Source organism: Lissotriton helveticus, chromosome 9 (genome assembly GCF_964261635.1).
Source record: "Lissotriton helveticus chromosome 9, aLisHel1.1, whole genome shotgun sequence".
NCBI classification, from domain to species: Eukaryota; Metazoa; Chordata; class Amphibia; order Caudata; family Salamandridae; genus Lissotriton; species Lissotriton helveticus.
In genome coordinates, this window is record NC_136070.1 from 588475460 (window position 1) to 588500723 (window position 25264).

The following is a 25264-nucleotide window of genomic DNA, read 5'->3' on the forward strand; positions in this document are numbered from 1 at the left end:
CGTGACATCTTCTTTTATGGACAGTTTCAACCCATTACAAATGCACACCCATTGCGGCAAATTCTGACCAATGAAATACATTTTACGTACATTATTACATTCCAAAAAGCTCACTTTACATTGTACCAACCCACAAGTTAATTATTAGGACTGTCCCAAATTCGATTACCAAAAAGCCGGACAAACCCATAATTGAAAGCACTACCCATGTAATGAAAAATCGTAAAGGAAAGAGCAATTCAGATGTAGAGTAGGATAGGATATGTGCAAGAAACTAAAAGTTAACGATATCCTGAACAATGATTGGATTCCTAGATTACTATCAGCTAACGAAACTGGCTTTGCAAAAGGTCAGTTTCAGGTGACCAGGTCAGCGTCTTGCAGTTCACTCGCAAGTCGAAAAGGGCCAGGTTAATATGTACATGAGCAGCGAGGCCCATGAAACTTCGTTCGTTCGTTTACCACCTAGGCCTACGTGAGGGCAACACAAAATGGCGTCTTGAGCAACGCAAAACAAAATGGAGTCCGGTCCCGAAAACCACGGAACCTCACTCTGTCCTTTCAAAAGTGTCACACATGAGGTCCCCATGAAGTGAGCCCATCAACAGCAGGAGCAAGGCATCGTTTATAGTTTTATTTTAATGACATCTGACCTCCATGAATACATTGAAAGGCACATTGAAAATGGAAACATATAGGTGAACTAAACATTTGTTTTGCATAGTTTATAGAAAAGAACCACAATCTGAACTGCCCAAAAGGCCTGAAGTAGGAATCTCCATATTTTGGCCACTCCAGTGACTGTATAGTTATTGTTCATGAGATTAGGGGAGTCCTTAGTGGCAGTCAAGCTACCTCCGTCCTGTACTGTACTGAGGAGTGTCCCCGTGTTTGGTCCTTAGACTGTATTATCACACGAAGGACAAAAAACCACATTTAGAGGTATATATTAGTCCCAGCAGACTAGAAGAGGTTGTGTCATGGCAGTCAGACTCTCTGTGACTGATAGTGTTTGGCCATGTGGTGACGTTACAGAGTTTAAGCCTTTTGATTTAGAGGTGGGTCATTGGTTTCTCTTAAGATAACTTGTGATGGCTTTGTTTCCTTAGGTAGGGGATGAGACAAGCACTGATTGTTGGAAATCCAGAAGATCTAAAACATAACTTTTAAATCAATATTCTATATTTAATACATAAAACACCTATCAGCAAAAACAGGTTTTTACATGGGCTCTATAAGCTGTGTATAACTGGAGCAAGGAGCGGTGAAGCTCTTTAGTCAAACCCTACTGGGCAAATGGAGGAGGCATCCAGGATAGGAGTAAAGGGGCATATTATCAAGCACGGCGTTAACATTATCGCCGTTTTAGCGGCAGAAAACTGCTGCTAAAGCGGCGATAATGGGCTTGATAATACGCCGTAGAAAATTCCCATAGAAGCCCATGTGCACACCAGAACATGGGCTTCTATGGGAATTCACAAGGGCGTATTATCAAGCCCATTATCGCTGCTTTAGCGGCAGTTTTCTGCCGCTACAGGGGCGATAATGTTAACGCCGTTTCTTGATAATATGCCCCTTAGTGTCAAAGAATGAGATACAGGATGAGCTTCCCAAATGCTTTGCCTAATCTTACAATTCCCACCAAATTCACTATATGGTTTTAGATAATTTGGTTAAGATGTTTTGGATAGATATTTTATTTTAGATCTGTTCACATGAGTAAGAAGTGAAATGTACAGCTCCCTTTTAGTGGTGCAGTTTTTAGGGCTTGTTGAGTACGGAAATGTACAAATATGACAGCTTAAACTTGTGGACACATGCAAGCTGCTTGCAACATTTTGTCATTTGCTTCTCTCTTTTTTTAGATACATTTGAAAAGTATGGTAATTATGAATATATAACACCAAAAAGGCATACAAATCCTGAAATGGAAAGTCACATGGATAAAAGATTTCCATCCTCGGAGTCAAATGAAGGAGGTTGGTTGCAATACATAGCAAGGTAGGAATCCTGAAACTACATTTGGCTTCTAGTACCAACTGAAGTGAAAAAAAAGTTTCACCAACAATGATACAGTGCATGGTCATATATGTCGCTGTTTGAATATCTTTTGTTTAAAGAAAACCTCATCCAACACTTAGGGGGTCACGAGGATGGCGGGCGGATTAAGTCCGCCCGCCATCCTATCGGGTATTGGGACTGCCCGCCATAAGGGCGGCGGTCCCGTGGGGGATATTAGGATGCGCCCGCCACTGTGGCGGGCGCATCCTGCATTTTTAGCATTGTGGCGGGCGGTGCTCTCAGCACCGCCCGCCACAATGCTAAAAATGCACAAATGCATTTGCATTAACAAAGCGGCAAGCACCGCGCGGTGCCTGCCGCTTTGTTAATGCAAATGCAGTGTGCACCTCTCCCTCACTCTGGGGGCCCGCAGGGGGCCCCCAGAGTGAAGACCGCATGCCTTTTCGTGGCGGCATCGCTGCCACGGAAAGGCATCTAACTAAGACCATAGTAATATGGCTGGTGGTGTCTAATAGACACCGCCACCATATTAAACCTTTTCCACCCCGGCCGCAAGGCGACCGGGGCGGAAAAGCGGCGGACGGTCTTTCCGTCCGCCGCGGTCCCCCCACCATACTAATATGGCAGGGGGTCATTTATGTGAGGATGTCGGGCGGACTGCCCCCGCCAGGCCAGCTGTGGCTACCGCCAGTCTGGTGGGGGCAAACCGCCCGCCATCCTAATGGGCCCCTTAGTTTTTCTTTCCCTGAAACCTTTGCTGCCAAGGCAAAATTATTGAACCTGAGCCCTTTGACATCATTGGCTTTATAAAAAAACACTGCTTTCCCAACTTTTTTCCCCAGCATAAGTGAGTATCTGTACAATTAAGTCATTTCTAGAGACATATGTTTATTTTCATGAAAGGTTTCTGTTTTTTCAGGCAGCTTATATTTGGCCTTTTCCATGTTGAGCGTATCCTTCATTTGTTACTGTCATAATGACGCGATGGAGCAGGACACAAGGACCCTGCTCACACTCACACCGGACTGCAGAGGAGTGGACAACGCTGCCTATCAGGAAAGGCAGGAACTAGGCAAACGGAGGGTCAGACACAAGGCTGGGAAGAGGTGACTGCATGAGCTTTTAATAGTAAAATCCCTACATTCACCTACCAGCTTCTCATCCTCGTTATTTTATTACCTGGACCGCGGGACACAACATCTGGCGACAAGGGTGGTGAACCGTACCCCAGCAACGATGCTTAGCGTGTTCCCCAACGTTCATCTGCAAGTGGTACTAGAGTCACGCTGGGAGCCCACCCGAGTGTGCTGCAACAGTTCGGTGCCTACAGTGACGTCGAGAGCCCACCCTGGTCGCTTGCCACAGACTACTACAAAGCGTGGCCTCTGGAGCCCACCCTCACCACATTGGAGTGAGGCCACTGCTGGGTCCACGCATTCAGCGCCTCAGCACTTCTTGCCTTGTTTAAGCTTCACATCTGGTGATCTCACTGCAACACAACATCTCTCGAGAGCATGACCACCTCGGCGGCCATCATGAGGTCAGGGGAATAGGCCTATGAGCTTATTCAGAGCCCCGGCTGCCATTTTAAAGTTAGGCGCCACAAACAATATTGAAGGCGAACTGCAGCATTAGGAATAATAGGTTAACTGGCACTGCATTTGCACTCCTCCTAAGAGATACCAGCAAGTACATCAGCAACAAACACTGCACACTGCATCACATGCTTGCGAACCACTTACGACCAACTTGGCAGATGAAGGCAATGAGAATATAGTACCAAATTCAATCTTCTGGTGCCCTCTGTCCTTTGATCTCTTTGACTCTCAAACGAGGGGTGCTCCGTGGGAGAAATGGATCAGCCGCTTCGAGCACTATCTGCGCGCCACCTACAAAAACTACCTAGATGAACGGGCCAGGGATCTGCTCCTAAACATTATCGGGAACGAGGTGGAAGATCTGCTTGTAACAGTCCCACCTGATTTCATAGCTACTTACAAAGGCCTAATAAAATGCCCTACAGACAGTTTCAACCCCCAGCAGAATGTCGACTTCGAACTGTACATGCTGAGTATGGCGTGCTAAAGAGCGCATTAGTCCCTTGATGATTTTGTGACCCTGTGCGCAAACTAGTGACCTACTGTGAGTTTGACAAATATGACAACAAGGCAGGAATTAAGCTGCTCATCACTGAAGGTTGTCACTCAAATGAGTTTCGCACAAAAATACTAAAAGAAATACACACACTATACAAAAAGCTAGCATGGCCAGGACAAACGCCAGGGCCAAACTGCATGCTATCCATATGGAAAATAAGAGAACACGAACAACAGAACAAGCTCATCATATGGCTGGGGCAACGGCAGACGTGACAAGTCAACGCTTCCTCCGAACCAACCAGAGAGAGCATGCTACCACACTGTTGGACTGCATTTTAAAATGACCTTTATGACTCCATTTTGTGTTGCCATGCTCTCTGCAACTTGGTGAAGAATTGCTTTTCACGTCCCTGTCAAAACTTGCCCAACCCTCCCTGCTCCTTGTGGTTGAGCGATTCCAAGAAGCTGCCTGTGTGCCTCACACCCCCACAGCTGTGTCAGAGACTCAGCGACATCCTGTCCATTGTTGGTAACTCAGCCTGTCACACCAGCTGCCCTGTGACCACCCCAACTGATAGAGGAAGCACAAGGTTATGCCCTGTGACCACACCAACTGATAGAGGAAGCACAAGGCTGTGCACTGTAACCACACCAACTGATAGAGGAAGCACTAGGCTGTGTCCCATGACCACACCAGTTGAGCAAGGAAGCAGGGGGCAGCGTACATTGTGCAATCAGAGACAGATGTCCCCTGGCCACGATTGCACCACACAAGACTGACGAAGAGCTTGTCAGATGAGGAACTTGTTTAAATAGGGAACTTGTACTGTGCAAATGGTCGTGGCTAGCGCTATAAATATGTGTCATGCTGTGAAGTAAGAAGCAGACTCCATAGAATTGTCTGTGCACCATTCTGGGACCCTGTCCTTAGCTCGAGCTAATAAATTACTTGCTTCCCTCCACGGCTGGTTGTCCTGGTCTCTTTGGTAATGTATGATTGATGCAAGAAGGACCCGTAGATTCAAGGCATTTCCCTGCGCCACTGGCTTGACTCTCCTAGTGGGGGGGTCTCCAAAAAGCCGGTTCTACAACAGTGGACTGGAGTACCCGCACGCCTGCGCCTGCCCAGCCATGGGACAGAAGAACGTTGGTACAAGAAGAAGTGCACATCCTCAGGGGAGATATACCAGCACTGTGTTTACTGAGCAACATCACAGCTCAATTGATGGGTCTCGGGCCATGACATATCACATGTCTGAGCACCACATCATCTTGAAAGAGTACCCAGCATTCTTCAAAAAGGCTGGAAAAGATGAAGTACTCGCAAGTCACCCTTCACATCAACAAATCTGTCAAACCAGTAGCTCAGAATCACTGCAGAGTTCCAGTGCACATCCAGCCGCAGTTAGAGGAAGAATTGAAGAGCTTACTAGCGCAAGATATGATTGAGTCCGCTGAAGGACCAACGCCGTGGGTTTCCCCCATCATGGCCGTTCCAAAGAAAAACACACAGAAAATGTGCATCTACGTCGACATGCATATAGTGAACACAGCCATCGAGAGGTAACTGCACCCATGCCCTCCTCTGAAAGACATGATCAGTGGCCTCAGTGGAGCCTTTGTGCTCTACAAGCTAGATCTATTCATAGGCAATCACCAGCTGGAATTTGACCCGCATTTCCCGCTACATTATCACATTCTCCACTCACCTGGGGCTTTTCTGCTACAAGCGCTTAAGCGCGGGGGTGTCATCCGCAGCTGAAATATTCCAAGCGATGGTACAGAGGGTGATAAGTCCCATAAAGAACATTTTAAACTACAGCGACTACATTCTGGTCTTTGGTCACAGGAATGAGGAGCACAACAAGGCACTGAGGAAAGTAAATGTAAATGTAAATGTGGGATACTTGTAAAGCGCACTGTTACTCTACCCGAGTGTCCTGGCGCTGTAGACCGCTAGGGAACCCGTCCTGGTTTTCCCTGTGAGATAGCCCCTTTCTGGGTATCTCCAGGGTGAAACCAGGCATCCCCGGCGTCTGTGGGGGGCCGTTGTAGAGATGAGGCAAGCTTAATGCCCAGAGTTACCAAGTGTGTTCCCTGGTTAGAGTAGGCACTGAGGCGAGAATTATCGAGTCCGTTGACCCTGGTCCAAGACCCTGCCGCGTCGGGAATTGAACCCTGGTCCTGGGCCGTTCTCTGCTTCCGGGTCTGCCGCCTCTAACCAGTGAGCCACACCTCTCCACAGGTATGCAGTCAACTGGAAAAAGCTGGACTGGCCCTGAATGCGGACAAATGTGAGTGAGGAAAGGGAGAACTCATCTTTGTTGGGCACATCTTCTCTCAGAAGAGAATGCGGCAAGACCCAAGCAAGTGTGAAATGCTCCGCAAAGCACAGCCCCCAGCAGACCTTACAGAAGTGAGATCATTTCTCAGACTGGCAAGTTACTGTGCTCGCTAAATCAAAGACTGTGGACATCAGTGTGTGACAAGACATTCAAGGGCATTTGGCAGGCGGTCACAACCGTTAATCACCTTGCCTACTTCAATGCGTCCCTATGCACTAAGCTCACTGTCGATGCCAGCCCGATGGGACTGGGAGCCCTTCTCGCCTGGACAAGACTCACCGAGGTGCATTGTTGCATATGGAAGTAGAAGCCTGACAGATGTAGGAAGGGAATACTCTCAACAAGAGAAATAGAGCTTAGAAGTGGTGTGGCAGTGTGAACCCTACCATAAGTTCATCTATGGAAAGCCATTCACCATCATGACTGACCGCCAATTACAGGTCACGGTTTAAGGCAACCTGACTGCAAAAAGTCTACACGCATTGGGAGGTGGGGAATATACATGATGGACTACAATGTCAAAATAGTCCACAAACCAGGAAAGGAACTCAACCCTGCCGACTGCATACTGCAGCACCCTCTGTTGTGTGCAACGCTGATGTTCTCCATGGAGGAAGAATACCTCAATTTTGTGTGAAATAAAACACACCGGCTTCAATCACGATGGAGGAACTGGCACAAGAAAGAAGGGCTGACGTCACACTGGAAGTAGTCGAAGGAATTATACAGCAACAAAGGTGGAGGAATGTGAACTATGACAGCCGGTCAGTACAGGGGTCAGGAGAGAGGAGATACTTGCATTCAAACAAGTTCAGGAAGAACTGTCTGAAACGGAGCGGGGGATACTTCTTCGAGGTACCAGGATAGTGATTCCGCAGACTCTTCAATGGCAGACGGTCAGCCTTGCACATGAGAGTCTAAGGGGAATGGTAGCAACAAAGAAAATGGCTGAGGGAAAAAGTAAGATTCCCAGGCCTCGATTGTCTGGTGGAGGATATTATCATGAACTGCCTCCTCTATCAGATCATAGGCAGACCATACAAGCTGGAGCAACTGCACATCTCTGACCTCCCCAACGCTGTGTGGTCGACACTGGCTGCTGACTTTTATGGGCCATTTGACTCCAGCAGATATCTATTAGTCATCATGGATCATTTCTCTTGCTTCCCCATAGTATGACAAGTGTTGTCAACATCAGCAACTGCCACACCGCCAATTCTGGGTGACATATTTGCATCCTGGGGTGCCTCTCTTAACGCCCAAAACCGTCAATGGACCCCATTTCTCAGGAGAAAAATTTCGAAAGTTTTGGCATACCTGTGAATACATCATCAGAAAATAACGCCCTAATGGCCACAAGCCAACAGCAGGGTGGAACGTTTCATGGGCAACATCAAGCTGGTGCAGATTTCAGTCAGCCAAGCCCTGTGCCAAGTACTCGGATATTATTGCAACACCCCACACAGCTCCATGGGGCGATGCTCGTCAGAAATGGTATTGGGGAGAACAAGCAGGACCCATCTGCCTCCGCTGTAAGACAAGGCAGCGCCAGAGCACAGTGACATTGCGAAAAATGAAAAGACAAGCTGAAACATGATGTTGCGTAACAACTTCTGAACTGAAGTCTGGGGATTTGGTCCTTGTGCAAGAACGTCAAACACAAAAGTCAGATAGCCTTTTCTCTAGCCAGCCACACAGGTTAGCTAACGTCAAAGGGCCAATGATAACAGCATCAGTGGGATCTCACTCCATTATCAGGAACAGCTCTCACTTCAAAGAGGTAAGAGTGCCTGATGGAGTTGACGGAGATGTAAGCGCAGGTGTCCAACAGAGGTCTCTGAGCAATGCCACAGAAGAATTGCAAGTGTCTGCACCTCCAACTGGTGATGGATCTCTCCCAGATGAGGATGCGGGAGACGAGTGAGACCGTCAATGACCCTGTGGAAAAGAGAGCCCATGCCCTATTAGAGTGACTCGGAAGCCCAAACGACTCATTGAAAAGCTGTGATGCTTGACCAATGGAAGAACAATGATGCATGACTGTGAAGCACAGTTGATCTTAATAACAGCCGTTGCCTATCTCTATCTCTCTCTCTCTCTTTATAGTTTGGCGGAAAGCACTTATTTTCTCAACAAAGGGGGCAGATGTCGTAATGATGCGATGGAGCGCAACACTAGGACCCTGCTCACATCAGACTGCAGGGGATTGGACACTGGACATGGCTTCAGGTCAGGAAAGGGGCAAGACTGGAACAAGACACACGGATGTTCAGACACGAGGCAGGGAAGAGGTGGCTGCATGAGCTCTGAATAAAGAAACCCCTACACTCACCGGCCAGCCTCTCGTTAGTTCGGGATCAGGGCACAGGACACAACTGTTACTATTTTTCTTGCTGTTTGTTCATTTGTTTCTGTTCATGAGCAGTGGGTCCTTAATAATAATGACCTACCTTGTCCTTCGTTCTCACTTCAGTCCATGACTAAATAAGCTACTCCATGGCTCATGCACAGTATTCCCCTACACAAGTTTAAAAATACACACATACCCCACCCAATATTACCCCCACAGGAAGTAAATGCTTCCAGCCCCATATTGCCAGGGCTTAATCTGTGTGCTTCCAGCTTTGCCATATGTGTCTTGGTCTCTGACGCACACAGCGAGTTGAGTGAGATATTTTTTTTCTATTATTTGATTGATTATGTTTGGTTTTCCTTTTTAGGGCTCGCCCCTATTCCATTCCGCAGGAATAGGAATAGGGGTGAGCCCTAATGCAGCTAAACCACTACTTAAGCTAAGGCTCTCAAAAGGCTCTCCAAAAGCGGATTTTCAACAGTTCACGTGAATCATGTGACCAAACAAGCACGCGCATTTTCACGGCCGCCAGGCCATGACATCATACCAAAGGGCTTCTCCCAGCGTGCGCTCTGCGGCTTCTCCTCCCCTAATCATTCATGGCCGGCCGTGCAGCTCCCGCTTTCGTCTCTTTCGTCCTGTTTAATGACTCAGCTTTCTCTGCCCGTCTCTCTACTCTTCCATGTCCTTTCCTCCGTTCGTTCTTTCTTCTCCTTTTCAGCCCACCTCATCACATCTCCCAGGTGTGCACCACACTCGTTTTTCATTCCATCCCTATACTCGTTTTCTTCCCCCATCCTGCGCTCTGCTTCCTCTCTGCCTTCTTTCTTACCTCTCCCCTCGTCCTCCATGATTCTCTTCACTCCCCTTCTTCCACACTCATACCTTTTATTCTCCTCCCAATTCGTGCGTTTCTCTTTGCCCCACCACTCTTTGTGTTCCACGTCTCTTGTCTGCTTCATCTCCCATTCTTGTTGTTTCTTCTATCTTGTGCTCGATTTTCTTTCCTCTCCCCCTTTCTGCTTGTTTTTTCATATATATTACTACTGCCACAACTTTTCTTGTTAGTTTACGTGTTTTTAAGCCCCGCACTTAATTACATTGGCCCCACACCTTTGAGACCTCCCTCCTCCCCCCGTTTTTTCATGCCACTTAAAGCCCTGGGGACACCCCACTGCAAAAACACTGGGACAAGCTCTAGAGACTCCACGGCGACTGGATCCGTTCACTATGCAACAAAGGTGAAAGGAAGAGCAGCCCTGCGACAGGGTTAACCCTTAAGTGCCTGCCGGCAGCGATGGATGTGACAGCAGGCGCCTGACCCCAGTGCAAGTGCAGCACAAACAGTGTCTCCCCTCAGCCATCTCTCGTACCTCCCAGTCACAGCGCGCCCTCTCGCTCTAAGACTCGCCGCGGTGCCAGTGGTTGGGTGGGGTGAGAGGTTCCTTGATGATTGACCCATAGAATTTGTGTCTTTATGATGAGTGGGCTTGGAAACATATTTATGATGTGTGCATGCTGTGCCTAGCATTACACAGTACCTGGATAATGTTTGCTGTGCAGAAAACTGCAACACAACATTTATATTTTTAAGCGCTACTCAAAGTTTTTCACGTTGTTGGGTGTAATGTCCGCATTATTTTGGTTCTTGTTAGGCTGCAGACATTAAAGAAATGTCACATTTTGTTTGGGTTACCTTGCGGGGATTGTGATGGAAGCCATCTGTTGCTTCCCCAGCACACCCTCTCCCCTAATTATTCACTTCAATTTTCACGGCCGCAGGCCGTGACTCGCATCTGCTTCTCTGCTCTTTAAAGGCTCTGCTCCCCGCCCCCCCCCCGCCTCCACCACCGAGAGCACTTCAGTTCGTGACCAGCCCCCCTCCCAGCACTGCCTTCTTTTAATCGTTTCGGCTTATGTTTTAATACTGCCAAAGAGTCGAGGCTTAGAGCATACATGCCAATAGACCCGATACAGACGAGAGACTACCGATTTTCCAAGCCAAAAATGACTTTATTTTGTCTGTCTCCCACCTGAAATTCCATTTTCTACAATGGAAATCAATGGGGAGTTTTCATTCTCCCGATTTTCTATTTTAAATCTCCCACGTCCCTGTCCTAAAATGTTGGCATGTATGATGGAGGGATAGTCATTTAGCGCTTACACAATGGTCCTCTCTGCGCGTGGCTTGTTCGATTGCATTTATTTGTATTTAGTTATGATCTCGTCACAGGCCCGTTTCTTGTCGCTAGCGTAGATTGTAATCAGTTGAGAGACGCTGCTCGTCGCCAGAGACATTTTGAGGCTTGTTCCAGTCCAGGGAGGATGGGTTAATGAGCGTCCACAGCCAGAGAGGTGCCGTGATTTCATTTCACATGCAATCTCTGCAACTTATTTTTCTGCGATTTTTCCAGTCCCATTTGTTGTAGTGTACAGAAAACAGGAAGACTTGGCACGGCCGGCCCCAGGGCCTGCTGTTGCATCACTCCTACGACGCGGTGGTGCCGGCCAGGAGTTTGCTTGCTTTGCGAAGGAGATATGTGCGCTGTGGCTGTGTCGCTGGCTGTGGATTTATCTGTAAATCTCACCTTTTACCCCAAAAATATATATATGTTGTAACCAGCGCCATTGGTTACATTTAAACAGCGTGGGACTCGGTAAACACATCTTTATATGGCAGGGAAAAGATATTAAAAGGATCGGCGACTTAATGTGTGTCCCCAGCAAGAAATGCAGAGAAGTCAGAACCTAATTCTAGGGGCATGCGTGCAGCCCACGGCTAAGGGCTTGTCGCCGTGAGTTATACCCTAAAACACTGACCTGCCCAACATACCAAGCATCTAAGCCAGGTACAAGCCCCCTCTCGCTCACTCTCTGCTCTGGCTGTCATTACAGACCCAAGACAGGGTATGGCTTATCGCTCAGAATTGCCGGCTACGGGCTTTGGACGTCTGCTGAACATCCTGTGATTCAGCGCAAATCACTTACTCACCCATTGCTTGCTACAAAAGAATGTGTCCCTGTATGACATAACTGCTGCAGCATCACTCAGCGCTACCCCAGCATCACTCAGCGCAACCCCAGCATCGCTCAGCGCTACCCCAGCATCACTCAGCGCTACCCCAACATCACTCAGCGCTACCCCAACATCACTCAGTGCTTCCCCAGCATCACTCAGCACCACCACATTATCACTCAGCACCACCACATTATCACTCAGCACCACCACATCATCACTCAGCACCACCACATTATCACTCAGCGCCACCACAGCATCACTCAGCGCCACCACAGCATCACTCACACCACCACAGCATCACTCAGCACCACCACATTATCACTCAGCACCACCACAGCACCACCACAGCACCACTCAGCACCACCACAGCACCACTCAGCACCACCACAGCATCACTCAGCACCACCACATCATCACTCAGCACCACCACAGCACCACTCAGCACCACCACAGCATAACACAGCACCACCACAGCATCACTCAGAAACACCACAACATCACTCAGCAACACCACAGCACCTCTCAGCGCCACCACAGCACTACTCAGCACCACCACAGCACCACTCAGCATCACCACATCATCACTCAGCGCTACCCCAGCATCACTCAGCACCACCACATTATCACTCACCGCTACCCCAGCATCACTCAGCACCACCACATTATCACTCAGCATCACCACAGCACCACTACAGCATCACTCAGCACCACCACAGAATCACTCAGCACCACCACAGCACCACTCAGCACCACCACATTATCACTCAGCACCACCACATTATCACTCAGCACCACCACAGCACCGCTCAGCACCACCACAGCATTACTCAGCACCACCACAGCATCACTCAACACCACCACAGCGCCACTCAGCACCACCACAGCACCACTCTGCACCACTACAGCACCACTCAGCGCCACCACAGCATCACTCAGCACCACCAAAGCATCACTCAGCACCACCACATTATCACTCAGCGCTACCCCAGCATCACTCAGCAGTACCACATTTTCACTCAGCATCACCACAGCACCACTCAGGGGCACCACAACATCACTATGCGCTACAACAGCATCACTGAACGCCATAGCATCACTTGTTCCCAAAACAACATCTCACTCAGCACCACCACAGCACCACCACAGCACCACTCAGCACCACCACAGCATCACTCAGCACCACCACAGCATCACTCAGCACCACCACAGCACCACTCAGCACCACCACATTATCACTCAGCACCACCACATTATCACTCAGCACCATCACAGCACCACTCAGCACCACCACAGCACCACTCAGCACCACCACAGCATCACTCAGCACCACCACAGCATCAACCAGCGCCACCTCAGCACCACTCAGCATCACCACATCATCACTCAGCGCTACCCCAGCATCACTCAGCACCACCACATTATCACTCAGCGCTACCCCAGCATCACTCAGCACCACCACATTATCACTCAGCATCACCACAGCACCACTCAGGGGCACCACAACATCACTATGCACTACAACAGCATCACTGAACGCCACAGCATCATTTGTCCCCAAAACAACATCACTCAGCGCCACCACAGCCTCAATCTGTGCAACCATTCAACAACAACTGGTTCAAATATTTTCTGTCAATGTTTCAAGCTTTATTACAAATGTCATAAAAAGATGTTAAATGTTTTCACTTCTGTTCTTGTTAAAACATTGTGATTTGTCAGATCAATACATGTAAGACAGGGGAAAACTAAACATGTACCTTTACTAATGCTATAGATGTAGCATTTGCTAACTTTATAACTATTGGCATTTCTAATAACAAAATTAATACTTTTATATTTTGAAAAACAAACAAAAATTTTAAAAAATTTACATTTTACACACCAAAAGCTCAAACTTTTCTATTGCGAGACCTATTGCATTGCAAATGCTTGTTTTATTTATGCTTACGGTCTGCTTTATAAGCTGTATATGACAGTACAAATTGGTTCTTGGTATGCTTCAGTGTTATTCGGCATGCTGCCTCCTCCTCTAAATTTGGGAGGCAGTTGCTGCATTTGCCCCTGGCTATTTGCTTTATCATTTGGTACCGACTGCTGATTTAGCACAGTCATTTGTGAAGGTTTTCTACGTGGTACTACGATGCCTGGTTTAGACGTTGCGGCTGTCCCACAAGGCTTTTCTGCATCACGTCATCATTGCTAAACAACTTTACAATGCGGGAATCCGATTTTCACTGTATTTGAGGAGCGAGCTTCCTCTACTTGCATTTCTGCTGCATGTTGGAGGGAAAGCATGCTTCCAAGAGAAACATGTCCCCGAGTCCAGTTTGGATCAGGAAGTTCCAGGTCTTGCTTCTGCCACTTTGGAGGTGCTTTCTCACAATTTAGACCTGTTGCAGACCATGATGAATGGTAAATGTGCGGATCACTGATACAATATTGTGGTAAACAATGTCTCTGACAAAAATATTGTGCCAAACATATTGTTTACTACAATATTTTGCTCCTATACTTATAATGGTAAATACAAATATAATGAAAAAAATATAGTTGACACTAAGGGCCTGATTACGATGGCGGGGAGACCGCCACCGACAGGCTGTCGGTGGCGGTCTTCCCGCTATCGTAAGCAAGTTTACTGCCCACAATATAACAATGGCGGACGGATGCGTGGTGGTCGGAATGACCGACCGCCACGGGTCAGACAGTTGGAATGATTTTGATTGCCTGTCAGACCACCGGCTATCTCTAGAATGACGGCAGTGCCTGCCAGGCACCGCCGTAGAAATTATGATATTCCTTTCCACCTGTATGTCAGCGGCAGCTAACCCTCTGTGACCAGGCAGGCGGAAAGGGACTTTGGGGGCCTGTAGCAGGCCCCCATTCCTCCCTGGCCCTGAGCTGTGGTTTTGGGGGGGCATATCCCTGCACTATGTGTCAGGCACCGCATGGTGCCTGCCAGGTAGTGCAGGTACATGTCCAGTGTCCCCTTTTTGTCTTGCCATTACAAGTATGGGGTGACCCGGACAAGTCTGTGGGCCTGGGTAACGTTCAATATAGAAAAATAGTGGTCCTCAAACCAATCACTTTCAGTGGTAAAATTAATTACAATTTCCTAGTTTTGAGCTAAAGTAAATTCACGTTCTTTGCGGACAACAATGTTACAGCATACAATTTTTACAATGAGACAAAAATATTTACATATATAGAAAGATGGATGTGCAGAGACTTCACTTTGTATGAAACAACATTAATTTATTTTAATTCTTAGAATTTTATCACTAGACGTTTTGGAAAGGTTGCTCCAAGGGGAACGTGCAGGAAAATAGTGCTTGAGTTGTCTCATTGTAAAAATCGTATGCTTTAACATTGTTGTCCGCAAAGAGTGTGAATTTACTTTAGCTCAAAGCTAGGAAATTGATATTAACTTTACCACTGAAAGTGATTGGTTTGAGGACCCTTTTTGTCTTGCGGCATGTGCTGTAGCCAGCAGCACTCGCTTCAATACAAAATATAAAGCAAACACAAGGAGATGATGGACGTAGCACTGAAACTTTTCCGACACTCACCCCCAGTCACAGATCTGGGTTGAATCCATCATCGTTCTTTAGCTCCCTGCGCCACCTCAGTTCAGACCCAGCTATATGCAAACCAGTCTTGACCCTATGCTTCATGGGAACAGTCCAGCCCGAACTGCCAAGCCAAGTCTTGCCTGAACCAGAAACAAGCATCCTGGGACCGGTTTCGGGGTAACACCAATCATCAGCCAGGCTAGCTTGAATCCAGTGGAAAAGTGAGCAAGGGACCCACATCGGGGCATACCCTGTCAACTTAGGGCAAACAAAGCAAACACAGGAGATGATGGACGGAGCGCTGAAACTTTTCAGACACTCACCCCCAGTCACAGATGTGGGTTGAATCCATCTTAGTTCTTTAGCTCACTTCGCCACCTCAGTTCGGACCCAGCTATGTGCAGGAAGAGCACAGGAGCAGATATATTGAGGGCTCTGAGTTAAAGTAGGTTATAGCCCAAATAAGAGAGAACCTATCATTTCTGGATATGGGAGCTTGGGTGGAGAAGGATGACTTATTTGGTCAATATGGAAGAAGGGAACCAGAGTTGCTACCAATTCATAAGGCCATTCTTGGACTCATATCTAGAGAATGGTCTGATGTTTAGAAGACTGAGCTTCCTCCATTCTTGTCTAAGAGGTATCCTCTACATAACTTCCCTGAAGAATTTCCTTCTTTAGTTAAAGTTGACACCCTACTGGCTGGTTTGTCATCTAGCAAGATTATCATTTTTGAAGGTGCTTCACCGGCGGACTAAGTTAACAAAAAGGTTGTGGAAGGCCGTCGAGAAGATCTATTCTGCAGCAAAGTTTGAAATAATCACTGGGGCTTACGCCACATATACTGTACAATTACTCCTGTGTGACATTCAAGCTTTGGCACAGGAATTGCAACAAGGGACTTGCTGCTCCAGGGCCCCTAGCCTGGCTGTACAATCCGTATAACCAGGTTAGGTGCCCTGGAGCAGCAAGTCAGATTCCTATCAGACATAACCTTTGCTTCATTGTAAGCAGCTGCAGCAGTATCAGATTCTGCTATTTGTGCTAGGTGCCATATTTTGATGAGAGCATGGAAGCCAGCAATTCTCTGAAGGCCCTTTTAAGCCATCTCCCCTGCAATGGCACAAAGACTTTCGGCTCTTAATTGGAGGATCTGGTTAAGAAATCAGTAGAAAATCACAAGTTTCTTACTCAAATTAAGCCTTCCTTGAGGGGCAGAGACTTTGAATGTCAGGGGGCCTTTGCGGGCTGATCATCATCGACAAGGGGTCAGAGCAGCTCTTTCGTGGCAGTGGATGTGACCAAGGTACTGCTTTTGCAGAGAAGTCCCAACAGCAACCCACAATCTCTACAGCTCCTCCAAACCCAAGGTGGTGGTGGTGGTGGTGGGGGGGTAAAATAAATACTTTCCTGTCAGCCTGGTAGGTAGATGCCTCAGATGTCTGTGTGCTTCAGCTGGTAAAGGACAGCTACAGGATAGAGTTTGTCTCCCAGCTGGAAGACATCTTTAATTGAACTCCGAAACCACAAAGTCCAGAGAAGCTCCAGGGTTTGAGGAAGGGGATTCAAGATCTGTTTGCAAAGGAAGCCATCCTTCTGGGTACCAGAAAATGAGAGGTGGCAAAGATCCCACTCAATTACGGTCTTATTTCAGATGAGTTCGGGAGAGTATCGTCCTGTCCTCAATGTAAAATCTTTGAATCAGTTAATTTCTCATCAGAAGTGCAAGATGGTGAGTCTCCAAAACATTCTTCCTCTCATCTTTCCAGGCATGTTCTTGTCATCTATAAATCTGGTGCTTGCGTATTTACGTATTCCTATGCACCCTTCTTGTCAGAGGTTTGTCAAATTCTATGCCTTGGGCCACCATTTTCAATTCTGTGTAGGCCTCTATTGCCTCTCTTCAGCACCTACAGTTTTTGCTAAAGCCTTTGAACCTGTAGTGGAGAATCTACACTGCATCGGTCTGTTGGTTTTCCCTTACTTGGATGATTGGTTTATTGCTGCCTATTCTTTTTCGAAGGACCTGCAAGCCATCCAACTATTGTGCAAACACCTAGACGTTCATGGCTGTCTTTGGAATTTCAAGAAATCTGATCTCCTGACTACCCTAGATCTTCGGTTTATTGGTGCCTTGTTCGACGCTGGCTTAGAAAGAGTATTTCTGCCTCCTGCTTGCCAGCCGAAACTGATGTCATGCCTGAGAAATTTGTTGGCTCTTCAGGGAGCTGCAGCAATGACTGGTTGAGAGTGCAGGGGGGCTTGGTGGCATCTCTATTCCTAGTACCGTGGGCATGTCTCCTTCTGATTCCTTTAGTCTATCATCTCGGTTTTCGCTGGAATGTAGCTTCCCAAGGCTACAAGACTCCAGTTCAAGTATCGCATATTATTGTACAGAAGTTGCAGTGCTGGTCAACGGTCTCAAATCTGAACTAGGGAGTGCCTAGCACTCTCCCCATTCCAGTAACAATCACCAAGGATGCAAGCAGTCTGGGTTGGGAAGCAACAATGGAGAACCTCTCGCCACAGGATCTGTGGATGCGAGTAAAATCAAGAAATTCTTCAAAATGAAAATAACTGGCAGCAGCACACAAAGCACTCTGTTTTCGCACCATAGATCGTCAACAAGCCAGTTCAGATCAGAACAGACAATCATACCAGGGCCTACTTGAATCATCTGGAAGGTTCCTGTGTTCCTCGGTTGACATCTTTTGCAGAACAAACTACTCTCCCTGACGGTGATATATCTTCAGGGGATGAAGAATGCACAAGCAGACCTTCTGAGTCGAACATTTCCCTCCACAGTCTCCTTGTTGCTGTTTCCTCGGTTTGGAACACCTCAGCTGGACCTATTTGAGTCTCCCCTCCCCCAGAAAGCTCTCCCACCCAAATGTTTAACCCTGCTTCCATGTCAGAAATTGTGATGATAGATGCAATGATTTTCAGACGGCCCATCGGTCTTCTAAATGCCTTCCTCCCCATTTCCCTCATCAGCAAAGTGCTATCGAGGGTCAAGAGGTAAGGGACAGAAGTATTATTCGTTATTTATTTTTGGAAATGCCAACCCTAGTTTCCATGGTTTCTCAATCTGGCCATTCAAACTCCCTGGATTTTCCTACTGAATCCATCTCCTCTAAGGTATCAGATCTTGCTCGAGATCTCCCTTCGATGTCTCTCTCTGGGGTCTCGCGATTGAGATGAAGAGATTACAGGCTTAGGGATGTTCTTTTGATATTGCTCCCTCTATTCAAAGCTCAAGAAAAATAAGTACCCTAACGATCTATGACAGACGTTGTTGTAACTTTTCTAGGTAATGTTCTGTCAGTGGTCTTCTTACTGTCTCATGCAAAGGCGATGAAGTCCTAGACTTGCTTAGGGAAGGTCTACTCCTTGGGTCAGCTGTGTCTATTTTATGTAGCAAATTAAAGCTATCAGGGACCTTTCAGTTTCTCGATTCAATCTTCTCACCATTTGATGAGTTTCTATCTGTAGCGACCAGTTGTCCATTCCCCGTTCCCTCCTTCGGTTCCAAGTTGTTTGCAAGAATTGCCAATTGAGCCCCTTCCATCTGTATCATAAAGTTTTTAAAAGCCAAAGATAAGCTGAGATTGGAGCTCTTTTGTTACATGACCCATTACTAAAAAATGTTTCAACATAAGGTGGTCTTAAGACGGGATCCCTCCTTTCTGGCTAAGGTGCCTTTCGCTTTTGATCTATTTCAGGATTTGATAATTCCTGCCTTTTTTTCCTGCCCCTCCCTCAGGGCAAGAGATCCTGTGGCATGCCTTAGAATTAGTGAGGACTTTCACCATCTACTTAGAAAGAAAATCCCCTTTCAGAAAGGTGGATTTTTTGTCACCTTTGGTTTGGCCCATAAGGGCCAATACCCCACTGTTTCCACTTTGAGCTGTTGGATCAAAACAGTAACTTACAGTACCATTTCTTTTTTTTCTTTTTTTTTTTTAAGTTTAAGTTTATTGAAATAGAAAGAAACAGAAACAGAAAATGAAGAAACAATCAAATGTGACAATCATATAAATATATATCATATGAATTGAATTAGGAAAAACACAGGGCAATGTCAATCAAATAGGCAAAGAGAAAATGCATCATAAGCATAATAATTTTGAACAAATAACTAATGGAAAATCAGTGAAAAAATAGTAAAAGGCAATGGGAAATCATGGTGGTTTTTGCACTTCATCTGCTCTAGTTTGGGATGAAGTTGGCGGGGGAGCAACCAAGGACAAATAAGTGGTTAAAGGGAGAAAAAGAAGATCCCATTTGATTGCCAGGGAAATAGGAGAAACAAAGTTAGTGTCAAGGCGGTGGTGAAAACAAACCGCATTCCACCAAGCACGAACGGTGACATCATTAGCTTGTTTCCAATTGGAGGTAATGAGATGATAAGCAATAGCTATTAAAAGGTCTATCAGTGTATAAGTGTGCGTGGAAAGGGGATAGATAGAAGATAGAGAGCCCAGAAAAATGTTGGTGATGGAGAAAGGGGATTGAAATGTAAAAAATGTTTGAATTTGTGCCCAAACTAGTTTCCAAAACTGGAGTATGGGAGGGCATTCAAACAGCATATGTTTTAAATCAGCAGAAGCAATACCAACAAGTGGAAGGGATATCAGAGGAGAAAGTCGATAGTGTAAGTGGGGTAGATAAGACACGATTATAAATAAAGAATAGGGTTTGAGTGGTATTGGCAGCCCTAGAGGTTTTATGAAGTTTCAACCAAATCTTATCCCACAAGGAAGTTGACCAATCCTGTGCAAAATCCTTTTCCCAGGCCAATTCGATTTTGGTTTTAAACCTATCTATTGATTATTGAATTGATCTATAAAGAAAAGAAGCAGAGGGGAGTGATCTAATGCAGATGATAGAGATTGAAGGGGATTGGGAATAACATTAGAAGAGGGCAATGATTGTAGGTATTGAATAAGAACAGGACAAAGTAAATTATATTGTGAACGAGAAGAGGAAGGTAAAGAAAACTGAGATTGAAGATCAGTGAAGGAAAGAAGTTGATTATGTAAAGTGAGTTTGGAAATCCACTTCAGTCCATGAGAGTACCAAGTCTTCCAAAAGATGGAACGATTTCGAATCTTAAGATGTTTATTATACCAGATAGGTTATAGATGAAAAGAATGAATAGATGGGTAAGAGGAAGATAAGTAAGGAATAAGAAGGGTGCGAGAATGGGAAATGATGGGGTTACGAAGCGAGGCCATATTAGATGTAAAGGAGAGGATTTCACGAAAGTCAAAGGGAACAAGAAAAGAAGATTCGAATTTAAGCCAGAGAGGAGGGTGATAAGTCTTAAAGTCAGGGAATTTAAGACCACCATTGGATTTATCTTTTTTCAGGGTAGCGATAGCAATACGAGAGCGTTTACTCTTCCAGAGGAATTTGAGTAGAATAGTATCAATTGTCTTAAAATAATGATTATGAATGAGAATAGGGATCATAGAAATGGTATATAAAATAAGTGGCGCTAACATCATTTTAATAGAATCGAGACGACCCCACCAAGAGAGAAAGAGAGGGTTCCAACGGGCAATGGCGGCATTCAATTTTTTGGAAATATGTTCAAAATGTATTTTAAGTGTATCAGATAAAAGAGGAGCAAACCATATTCCCAAATATTTGATCTTTGAAGGCTGCCAAGAGAAACCAGAATTGTCAAAAAGAGACGATAACCAGAAACCTTGGAAAAAGAAGAGACCTGTTGTAGGAAGAAAGGAAGGGAAGATTGTGGATCAGAACAATATAAAAGAATGTCATCAGCGTAGACCGAGAGTTTCACTTGTTGAGAGCCAAAATGATAGCCAGAAATATTAGCGTCTTGTCTAATTTTAGTGAGAAAGGGTTCCAGAGCTAAAAGAAATAATAAAGGGGATAATGGACAACCTTGCCTAACACCTCTTTGTAATGGAAAATAATCCAAGACCATACCATTTGCGAAAATTGATGCTTGCGGACTCGAATAAAGTATAGAGATAAAAGAAATAAATTTAGGTGGAAAGCCAGCACACCGAAGCACCTGGAACATAAAATCCCAACCAATCCTATCAAAAGCTTTCTCAGCGTCTAGGGAAATAGCGGCCAAAGGATGAGAAATGGAGGGAGCTTTACTCGTGCATTATCCGAGGAAAGTCGACCTTTAACGAATCCTGATTGTTCTGGATCAAATAAATCAGGGAAGAAAGGATCCATTCTAAGCGCTAAAAGTTTGGCGAAAATTTTATAATCAGTATTTACCAATGAAATAGGGCAATAGTTCTTGCATAGAGTATGATCTTTATCTTCCATAGGGATTAGACAAACCAAAGCTTCCTGAAAAGTCCCACGGACCTAAATCAGAAAAGGATTGAAATAAGATTAATAATTTTGGCAGGAGAATAGAAGCAAAATTATTATAAAATTCTATGGTAAAAGCATCTGGTCCAGGAACTTTTCCATGTCTTAAGACCGATACGTCATGAGAGATTTCTGTGAGAGAGATATCAGAGTCTAGGGATCCAAAGTCTACGTGATCAGAAGGAGGAGGGGGAATATTTTGGAAGTAGGAGAGAATATCAGCAGAATTAGGACAAGACAAGATTCGGGAGTATAGTTTGTAGAAAGCGACAAATTAATTTAAAATATCTTTATCTTTAAAGAAGGATACACCAGCAGGGCTTTGAATAGATTCAATTTTCGTCCTTTCCTTCCGTATCTTAAGGTAATTGGCTAATAATTTCCTCATTTTATTCTGACCGCCATAATACCGGGAATTACATTTCAATAAAGAATTCGAGGCAGCGTTCGTGGTAAATTTATTAAAATTAAATTTGAACATCAATGAGATCTTTAAGAGAGGCTTCAGTATTGGAGTTATAATACATATATTCAAGTTTTTTTAACTGACTTAGAAGTTGAGCTGATTGAGATTCTAGATGTTTTTTCTTCTGGAATACGAAATTAATGATAAAACCTCTAGCTGCTGCCTTGAAAAAGTCCCACACCATAACAAAAGGAGAATCAGGGATATGATTAATCGTAAAAAATTCAGTAGTAAATTAATTAAATTTAGTACAAAAAGAAGGGTCAAGAAGCAAAGAGTTATTAAATCTCCATGTACCAGGATGAGGGGAGAAGGGAATGAGGTCAATATCAACAAAAACGGGTGTGTGATCTGAAATTAACCCGTTCGATGCTGATGACGGAACCGCTCCGTCATCAGCTGCTGTGGCGCTGTGCTGATGACGGAGCGGTACCGTCATGACCCGGCCGCCGCGCCTGCGCGGCGCGTTCTATTGAGCGGGCGGGCCATGACGGAACCGCTCCGTCATGAGCACAGCCCAACCGCGGCTGATGACGGAGTGGTTCTGTCACCAGCATGCGGCCGCCGCGCGGCGGCCCCGCCCCTTTAGCGCTGCGGCGGAATAGCCGCCGCAGCAATGCGGTTAAGATAGAGCCAATGTCAGAATTCAGGGCAAGTTGAGCTAGGGATTTACTGAGAAAAATATAATCAATTCGGGATTGTGATTGGTGAGAAGGAGAATAAAAACTGTATTCCCCAAGGTCGGGGTGACAAAGTCTCCAAATGTCAACTAGTGCATTTTGTTGAATAGAGGCAGTAAATTGAGAGTGCATTTTGGAATTGGAATATTTAACTTTGGAATTTCTGTCCAGTATAGGGTCAAAAATTTGGTTGCAATCGCCACCAAAGGTAATATAATCATCATTAATGGTAACCAGTTTTTCCGAGATAGCAGGCCAAAAAGATTTATCAATACCAGTAGGAGCGTAAACATTAAAAATAACTACAGGAATCATATCTATATTTAGTTTAACAAGCACCCAACGACCATCAACATCGCATTCTTGAGAAACAATAGAAACATTAAACTTTTTATGACATAATATCACAACTCCATTTTTCTTACCCAGAGCAGGGGAATGGAAAACGTGACCCACCCAACAACGTTTAAGTTTGAAGGCCTCAACCTCTAAAAGGTGGGATTCTTGGAGACGGTCCACATCTGCTTTAAGTCCAGCTAAATGGGATAAAACCAGTTGCCTTTTAATGGGGTTATTTAAACCTTTAACGTTCCAAGTGACAACCCGGAAATTGAAATAAAGAGATATTATGAGTAAACATTACGCTTACTAGGTTAAGAAAAAGGATTGAGAATAAATAGGAACGAGAAAGGTAAAAGCATAGATGTAGAGAAAAGGGAAATATAAAACTGAGCAAAGCCAAGAAGAAGAGTAAGGAGAGAAGAAGAGAGAAAGCAAAAGTAAAAGTAAGAAAAGAGGAACACTGGAAACAGGAAAGATCAAAAAGAGATGACCAAAAAGCATACCTACAAATACAAAACGAAGAACGGGGGTGACGTGCCAGAAGACGACGACATCAACAACGAGAACAAACATCACCGAACATCCGGAGAAGTACAGCGTTTCATATGACATATGGGTAACATCGGGGTGGAAAGCAAGTGAGCATACCTGTAGGGAAATAAGAGGAGAAAAGGAATTATTCAAGAAAACACAATATGTTTGTTACAAAACAGTACAAGAATGTAAATAGAAAAATATATAGGAGAACACATAAGGGAAGAAATAAGACAAGAAACAAATGAATAAGCAAAAATTTAAAACTGGTAATTAAACGGCTCTTGAAGTGTCCATGACATCAGCGCCTTGCTGGCGAAGAAATTCTTGCAGGGCCAGTGGGTCTTCAAAGGTCGTGGTCTTGTCCTTGTAGGTAACCTTGAAGAGGCAGGGATGAAGCAAACCAAATCTGGCATTAAGAGCATGCAGCTGCGGGCGCATCTCTAGAAATTTCCTCCGACGGTCTGCTGTTACCTTAGCCACATCTTGGGAAAGAAATAGGCGGTGACCCTCCCATACAATCTGCTTTTTAGACTTGGCAGCAGATAAAACCTGGAGAAGGTTGGTATATTGTAGGAACAGCATAATGACACCTCGGGGTTTGGTAGAAATTTTTGGCCCCAGCCGATGTGCTTGTTGAATATTGAAACCAGAAGTAGGTAGGTCCAGCATTTTTGACCCTTCAGTGTGTTCAGGAAGTCCATAAATTTGGAGGTTATTCCTGTGGTTTCGATTTTACAAATCCTCTGCCTGCCTCTTCAGGAGTGATATGTCTTTTTCCAGAGTCGAAATCTGGGAGCAGGATGACTGTAGGGATTCTGTTGATTGTTCCACAAGGAGAACACAAGATTCTAAAGAGGACCATTTATCATGTAAAAATTGCAAGGTTTTAGTGGTTTCAGTCATAAATGGTTTCAGAGCCCGAATTTCTTCAAGTATAAGGTCCATGGAAGCAGAATTCGAAGGAGCACCAGGAGAAGGAGGATCTTTCTTTAGCCGTTTTGTTGAAGCAGATTGTGGAAGTTTACTTGAGGATTGCGTCTTTGGAATTGCGCCAGGAGGCAACTCAGGCTTCTGTGACGTAGTATCCTCCATGTCTGGGGGAGTTGAGTCGGAGTCTGAGCAAGCGAGAGGCTTAATGGAGTTAGAGAGTTTAAGGTTACGCAGTTTCCCCATAAAGATGAGGGAAAAGAAACAAAACTCTCAATTGCAGAGGAAAAATAAATAGAGTAATTCCAAAAAGGATAGAAGCCGCAAAAATGGTAAATGCACAGCAAAAATTCAGTTAAGTAGCCTAAAAGTCAGTCATGAGGTGTAAAAGCGTGTTTGCTCCCTCAATATCAAAATGGCGGCAATTAGGATCATGAAGAGAGGAAAAAGTGAGAAAGAACAGTGGACGACATCATGACTGCAAAACTAGTCGTATAATGAGGTGGAAATGATGATTCTGCAGACAAAAATCATGG

The 25264-nt window shown here is 45.3% G+C and overlaps 1 protein-coding gene across 8 annotated transcripts in view; it reads left to right on the forward strand.

Moving 5' to 3' along the window:
• Positions 1 to 25264, forward strand: part of MAJIN (membrane anchored junction protein) — an 801090-nt gene that overhangs the window by 727169 nt on the left and 48657 nt on the right. For all 8 annotated transcript variants that reach the window (XM_078660571.1, XM_078660573.1, XM_078660568.1 and 5 more), the window contains one exon: positions 1866 to 2001. In XM_078660571.1, coding sequence (XP_078516697.1) covers positions 1866 to 2001 — 136 coding nt within the window. The remainder of the gene's footprint in view (positions 1 to 1865; positions 2002 to 25264) is intronic.